Source organism: Rhipicephalus microplus, chromosome 6 (genome assembly GCF_043290135.1).
Source record: "Rhipicephalus microplus isolate Deutch F79 chromosome 6, USDA_Rmic, whole genome shotgun sequence".
Taxonomy (NCBI): domain Eukaryota; kingdom Metazoa; phylum Arthropoda; class Arachnida; order Ixodida; family Ixodidae; genus Rhipicephalus; species Rhipicephalus microplus.
The window spans coordinates 172,746,034-172,754,088 of NC_134705.1; the positions used below are offsets into that span (position 1 = coordinate 172,746,034).

The window sequence follows — 8,055 nt, forward strand, 5'->3', positions numbered from 1 at the left end:
AGATCAGAAAACGCAGCCGATCAGTAGTCGAGGATCCCAAGAACATGCGAACCAAATATTATAGCACAGGGCGTGGCCTGGAATTTACAGTAAATTCTCACCATCAGCTGAAAATTGCTTCCTCATCTCAACAAATGATGCTATCTACTGAGAAATCATTGCGTTACTGGCCCAAGTATCACGCCATTGGCCGATTTGAACATGCCTCGCTCGGTATTTACTGGGGCCGCCGCAGGAGGCCACAACCTGTTCACGTGCGCACAAGTGATCGTACCGAAAAGGCACGCATTTGAAAAAAAAAAAATGCTCAAGGACAAGAGGTGCGCATGGTGCATTTTCTACCCCCCTCCCATCCCTCTCTATTCAGCTTCCAGCGCTTTCATCTGGACGAGAAAAGAGCGAAAGCAATTGCAGTGTGCGACAAATTTTTGCAACTCCACTCGTACCGGACGGATTCTAAATATTTTTTCGGCGGTCGAAGCAAAAGCTCCTTTAATTAATTCATTCCACAGTCACTTCGAGAAATTTTCCAGGGCCTCTTCAAGAACTCAACAAAAGCAAACTACTCAGTACTATTCGAGACTCGCCTAGAGTGCTCTTTATCCACACACTAAGATTGAGCGGCACAAGTTAATTTTAGTGGCTGGTGTGTGCACAAAAGCAAATGGCGATGAGCAGTATTCACAACGCGTGGCTGCTCGGACCTAACCCCTTAAACTTTTGAAACTGGTTATCTTTATTTCACGCATGATCATACAAAAGTGATGATAGATCTGGCCCTAGGGAATAGTCTAAAACAAATATTCAAAGCAATGAAAGCAGGAACGCACATTCATCGGATGCGTTTCCCTGATCCTAGCAAATAATTTCCCCAGCTGCGGACACCCATTTGTAGCACTGAAACTGAAATATTTATTACGACATTTATTCTTCATGCTTGCAGAACCACCTGAATTAGAACTTTGCAAACGGTGCCTCTTTCTATTGCTTACATCTTTTTTCAGTACCACAAGAGTTTAAGCTAGAGATTGGAGGCAGTCATTTGACCCTCATCATCAACCTGTATTAAGGGTCCCAGCAATGAAACTTTGGGCAGCGTACAGGCTAAGGAGCCTATTTTCAGGGAGCATAAATATGCGGCAGCCACAGCACAAAACTTTTTATGCTAATTATGAACAGATCTGTCATCAACAGCTAGCAAATGCAGACATTTCTGATACTAAATCTGAAAAAAAAAAAAACACTGTCGTCATTACTGCTGTTTGGAAGTGTTCAAGAGCCTGCAAGATTGGGTACCCATGGCATACCAAAAATCTCTGAGGCCATCATGTGGGATAATTCACAGTATCGACTAGCCTGCAGGTGTTGCATGTCTGCTCAGCTGGTGTAGAGGCAATTATGCAAAGAAACATTAGGCCAATTACCAGCCCTAAAGATTTGCAAAGATAGCTGTCGAATAGTACGCTGATTTTTTATGACAAAAATAGCTCGAATGAAGGAAAGTGTAAATTTTAAGGGCTTGTCTTCTTTGTTAGACACAGTATTAATGGGAACTAACAGGCAATAATGCCTGTTAGTCCTCATTAAAGTTATCTCGAGTATCATTTAACCACACTTCGTGCTTGACTTCCCAATAGATTGCCAGAGGAAATGCTAACTACTCATTTGTGCCAATAGATGCATACACATACCTGCCAACCTAGAAACTGATAGAATTGAGTTTCGCCGCGGGACATAGGTGGCTTCTACCGCTGTGTGCTTTCCGACTGCAGACTAAACAGTGTCTCGCAGGTTACTTGTTTCAAAAATATCGAGAATGATAGTCCAAAGAAGACACATTAGATGACGATAGAGACATGAACAAACGCTTCTCCCAAGTGTAAACTCCTACAAATTGGCCGACCTCGCTTGATTCATCGTAAAGTGCCAGTGCGCAGAAAGGCCAACGCTTGTGAGGCCTCACTGTCTGACATTAGGATGAAAGCCTGGTAATGTTTTCAAGGTAAAAGGCATGAAGGCAACGTACCACATGCATGGAAGATATGAACGCACAGAAGCCTGCGTGTGTGTATTTCATGTGCGAGCTTTTGGGCGTTTTGTCTTGCCAACAGACAAACCATACATTGTCAACCCATCTCGGCCAACCTGCTCAACATCCGTCCGTGAGCACGCACCTTTGACTGTCTCCCTGCCATGGGAATCTGGTAGGCGACGCAGAGGCCACTCTGGCAACCCACGCCCAGCATGAAGTCCACGGACGAGATGAGGGATATGGAGGTGATGGCGTCCAGCATTTCCTGAAATTAGTGTTTTTTTTTTTTTTAAGTTTCACTCGAATAAATGGGGCGGCTGCACTTAACTAGCACACTCTTCATTAATCTATTTTTCGTGACCACTGCAGGATGAGCTCCTTTCGCATTGACCTCCAATTAGCCCCTGTCTTGTGCCGGCTGACTTGTTACACCCGAATTTCCTAGTTAATCACGTCGCCTAACTAGTATAAACTCAGCCAAAATTCAGGGGGTCTATAGAATACAACAATATAAGGAATACCACGTCAGCTCTGTGTCATCACGTTTCACATCGTACTAGCCCCGTTGATTGTTGCAGTTTAACGTCCCAAAACCACCATATGGTTCTCATATGGTTCGTAGCGGAGGGGGCTCCATGAATTCAATCCAACTGGGGCTCTTTGATGTACACCCAAATCCAAGTACATGTGCCTCGAGCATTTTCACCTCCAGTGCAAATGCGGCCACCACGGCCAAGATTCCATCACAGGACCTGCAAGTCAGCATTCGGACCCCATACCCACTAGACCGTCATGGCGGCTGTACAAGCTCCATATGTTGCCAATTTGGCCTGATCGAAATGGTCAGTGAGAAGCGCTTTTTAAGTACTTTTGATTGAACATTTCCGGAATACAATTAGAACATACAATACAGAATACTATTCAGAAAAGTGCTCTGCGAACCCTTTTCCGATGGTATTCCTCATTCTTTTATAAGTACAGGCCTGCTTGCAGCACATCCCTGATTGAACAGTTTTGTGAGCACTTTCGCGGTGGCATTGGGTAACATATGGCGTCGTAACACAATGTCAGTGTCATTCAGTTATGTGTCGCCCACTGCCGGCTCTAACAGGTAAAGGAGTGAGCAGAACTGACACACTCAAGACAATGAGGACTCCCAGCTGGTGACGTTCAAACAAACATAACACAGCTGGCAGAGTGGTCACAGATTGCAAATGAGTACCTGTAAGAAGACCTGTTCAAACAGCTTACTCAGTGGCATCCATTTAAGGGACACTAAAGGCAAATACCAAGTTAACGTTGATTGTTTAAACAACGTTTCAGAAACCTCACAGTGTTTGTTTCATGCCAAGGAAATGCTTAGTTTAAAAGAAATTCTCATTTTCGTAGTCTACAAACCATTAGTCCAATTCAAACCGCATGGCCTTCTGATGTACCATTTGAAATGCCTACCCTTTACTGCTCGACAGCCAACACTGCAGTGCAAAGCCACACAAAAAACATCACTCTCAAGGACCATGTGAAGAAGTTAATTTTTCATTATTAAAACTGAAATTCACCAGTTTCAACTACATCTCATATTGCAATTTATTGCAATATTCTTTCTGTGATGAATAGTGAGTACTAGTGAATGATCATACTGAGGCCTTTCTACGTCATCGGGTTATAGTAAAACCCATTTAAAAGGGAACTAATGTAAGAGAGAATTAGGTGCAAAAGACACCCAGCGTGCCTACTCCAAAATAGGGGTTGATGAGAAAGTAAAAACAAAGCACCATGCTTATAAGAAACTTCTCACATAAGAAACAGGAACTACTCCCCGGAGCATCTCTTATAAAGGGGTCTAAATATAGTACAAGAATGTCCCACAGGTGGAGCAATTCATGCCCTACGCTTCCCATGAGGGCGTATAGGGCATGATTGTGTTCTGGATTACTACAGGTTACATTCTGGATTACATACTGAACTACGCTCTGGATTACTACAGTGCAGTCACACATAATATCGACCTTTCAAGTGTTCTCGAGCATTGGCCTTTCACTTAGACGTAAATTGTGATTTGCCTTTGGTGTCTTTAGGGCACGAGGAAGGCCCTGTGTCATCATACTCACTGCGCATCTTAGCCTGGTCACCGTGTTCTTGGTCCGGTCGTAGAGGAAGACGACCCCAACGTTGGAGCCAATGGCAATGTACTCGGCTACGACGTCCAGGCACGTCAGTTTGACGCCCACTCTGGTGAGGCCCCTCTGCGCATTCTGAGGCAGCTGGCTCAACAGGTGGGTCAACGGAGCAAACTCCTTCAGAAACACTTCAACCGTCCGTTCCTCACTCTCCGGCATCTTGGCCAGGCCGTTCTTTCGTGCGCCGTCGCCTCCTGCCGACGCCGCATCCGTTTGAGCATCGTCTGGGCATTCGAGCTCCATGGCGAGTCTTCGCTGTCAGCATGGTATTGGAGAAGGGCTTGTGATGGACATCTGAGGATGAGAAAGAAAGATTCGGAGGCAGTAGTGCTAGCACCATGCTAGAACCGTTGTGAGGCACACTGTAGAGGCAGTATTCTGGATTCAGTTCGACTGCTGGTTACCACCAAAATATTCATGCTTAGCATTGCAATGCCTCTCAGCCACTAAGCTACCAAGGAGGAATAAATGGTTTTTGTGTGCATGTGCGTGCACGAGCATATGTACAAGTGATGCCCCAGCTAACTCTAACCAGAGTTTTGAAATATGCTGACACACTAAGGAAATGCGACCAAATGCATGTTGACAACCACTGCATGAATTCATGCTATTATTTGTTTTTGTTTTTTCAATTGCCTAATTAGGCAGTTTTATTTAACACGGTGAAATTTAACACGAGGAACAATGTCCTACCAACAAGCCCAAGCAACCACATTAGATGCATTTTCAATTAACTTTAGCGAAGCTGGGCAAGGAACTCCAATTATGAAGCCGTAGATCTGCATGCAAAATGTTCAATAAGACTGTTTGAAACTTTATATTGGTTATGTATTTGTGTTTTTCTGCTTACCCAGGAAATACGAAAAGATATCACGTAACAAGTCCGCTTGCACGACTGAGCACACCGTGACTGCAGTGCTCCTCAACGTTCCATGTGCAAACGACCATAGCACTTGGCCGAGCGTGCTGCCTTGACAGGACAGCAACGATAGCGGCGGCTGTGTGATGTTGAACGTTTTGCTAGTGATAAACGCTGTGTCTGCTTATCACTGTCGTAAACCATCACAAGAGAAGCATATAGTTTGTACGTAAAATGTTAGGGAGCACTGCAATCACAGCACACATAGGTGCATAAGTGGGCACATCCTGTGGTATTTTTTTACGGGTGAAAGCTGTTATTAGGCCACAACAACAGCCATTTCTGATGATGTAGTTGTCTGCTGCTGGTGTCCTTAACGGCTATTGTGCAAAGTAAGAAGAAATGAAATATATATAAAAATATCACGAATTCGAACACAGGTCCTCTGCATAAGAACCCAGTATTCTACTCGAGAGCAACACCAGTGCTTGGATATCATTTTGCAATAGAACCCATGCAGGCTTCATGTCGGGAAAATAAAATCACATTAACATGTACAATAGAGCATTTTAGAAGAGTGAAGTAACAACCAGGCACCTTACAATGTCAACTGCATAACAAATGGGACATTGAGTGCTTCCAACCCATTACAAAAGACTCGGCCATAATTCATTGTCATAAGCCACAGCATAAACAAAGTGGGCATAATGTCTTATTGGTTTGTAGCGGGTACCACACTTCTCCGAAGAATGACAAAATAATGGAATACTAGGTGTTTCCCCACTAAACAAAGATTGTGACGATTTTATTCTGTCGAAAGTGGCACGCAAGCGTACTAGCAGTAGTTGCCCAAAGAGAGCTTTAAAAAGGCTCTACAAAGGCCGCTCTTCCCACTCCCCTGTGACAGTGCTGCGAATTATTCACAGGCCTGTCGGCTCGTATATTTCGTGCACATCTGTAGTAAGCATAACCCACTAACAATGATCAAAAGGTAGAAAGTTATAAACCACCTCATTAGATGTTTTTCAAACCAATGTATAACTTTCTGCATGAAATTTTATTCATAATTTGCTGTCCCAGGAGTTTCTTAATTAAACATTCTAGAAAATAAAAATATTGACTCACTCTATGCAATAACAAGCGATACAATTTCGTCCCATCCTCATAGCCTGTGTCGGCATATTTTGAAGCTCTGGCTAAAGATAGCTGGGGCACGTTAAGGCATATTATACACACATTTTATGCCCTAACGGATTTCAAGCCCTTCAATAGCGGCAAGAAATATTGCAACTTAAGTTTCTTCGCTAGAACCTAGACGTTATATAACCATGTCTGAAACCAGGAAAACCTGCCCTTCCCACTCGCTCCCACAATGTTGTAAGGACTAACCTCCTTGAAACTTTTTTCCTCAAGCTGTTAAGGAATGGAACCTGATACCTTTTCATCATCTTGACTCAACTTAATTAAGAATTACAATCCAATGTTTCCAGTACAAAATTTTCGTCTCAGAGCTGTTAGTTTATTTACCTTCCTTCATTTCAGAATTTCAATTATGTTATACCTTGCCCTTCCTACTTGAGCGTGACTAATCAGAGTGTATATTTAGTTTTTTTTATATTACTGTCATATTACCGGGAATTCGCTATATCAAAGTTCATTACAACATAATGTCTGAATGTAGATAAGCAGATATTAGAATAAAAGTTTTTGCAAAGCGACAAGACAAGTTTGACATATCCACCGAACTCCAGTTGAAACGTTGAACCCATACCCTCTTGTTGCTGTTACTAAAAAAATTTCACTGCTAATTCCTGTCTACTATGCCTTTGGCCACACCAACCCAGCCAGGGTCTGTGGGTGCAAGCCCCCCTACAAAGTTATAGTAAAGGGCGGTGTTTCACCACAAACAAATGAAGGTAGGTGTTTATCCAATATAGTCGAGGCTTTAAGCGCACCCCCCCCTCCCCCATAAATTCGAAAAATATTCCTGGCTTCGACCTTTACAAACACACCCTTATGTGTGTGTAAGAGAGAAAGATCAATAACCCGAGCGTTTCAGGTCAGACAACAAACGCATTGACCCCGACCCATAACAGCGATAAAGCGTGTTGATCTAGTGACCCCCATCTCCATCTAAAGTTTAAAACGAGATAACGAGGGGCCTGTATCTCCGCGGAACGTGCTCCGGCGTGACATTCGCTCAACTGTCAAATCAAAAATTGTTTTGAAAAAAAAAAAGATAAAACGCCTCTTTGAATGCTGGGTTTGTCGATTTTTTCCAAACTGTGTACCAACAGGCCCAGAACCAGGCTCTTCTAGGAGATTACGGGTAACGCACATGTTTTAACAGGGGATCAGAGTTTCATTCGAAACACGCGCAGCACTGTTTGTTATCGCGGTTTAGGACACCCCCCTCTGCTTATCGCAGAACCCACGCTTGTGTTCTGCAGTGCGAGAAATACCTTCGGCAACGAGTATCCACAGTTGTTTTGCATTATACGATTCCGTGGCGCCTGTCAATCAAAACGACGGCGGCGGATGCATTTCAGTGCAGTGGCTGCGTGAACCGAGCTTGTAACTTGACAACTGAGCGCGTTCTGGGAGTTCACCGACCTCCCTTTGACAGGTATTATGATCCGTCAATCATGACAGCCCGCTGTACTGGTACGAAACGATTACGGGTGATTTCGCCTTCTTCGTAAGGCCGAGACACAACCAAATGTAGCAAACTTACGTGGTTCTCTTGTGAGGGTGCGACCGCCGGCGTTTGTCAACGAGTCGTGCGACGCGTAACAACCAAAGCTGTCTTCTTCAAGGAAAACTAGGGAAGCACATTGGACGGATGTGCCCGCACACCACGGTGTTCAATCACTCAGCTAAGCGGAAAGCGCGTCGCAAACACAGACACGGAACTAGGCGCTTCGACCCATCGCGACGCACCGTCAAAACAAAACTCCTCCTTCCTGACATCGGAAACGACAAAG

At 44.1% G+C, this 8,055-nt stretch overlaps 1 protein-coding gene across 2 annotated transcripts in view; it reads right to left on the minus strand.

The window, feature by feature from the left end:
• The window catches only part of LOC119167148 (tectonin beta-propeller repeat-containing protein 2), a 65,717-nt gene extending 57,668 nt beyond the window's left edge, over positions 1-8,049 (minus strand). For both annotated transcript variants that reach the window (XM_075867010.1, XM_037418584.2), the window contains exons 1-3: positions 7,806-8,049; positions 4,144-4,506; positions 2,175-2,297 (exon numbers count right to left, since the gene is read on the minus strand). In XM_075867010.1, the coding sequence (XP_075723125.1) occupies positions 2,175-2,297; positions 4,144-4,455 (435 nt within the window). In that variant the 5' untranslated portion in view covers positions 4,456-4,506; positions 7,806-8,049. The remainder of the gene's footprint in view (positions 1-2,174; positions 2,298-4,143; positions 4,507-7,805) is intronic.
• Positions 8,050-8,055: the final 6 nt, after the last annotated feature.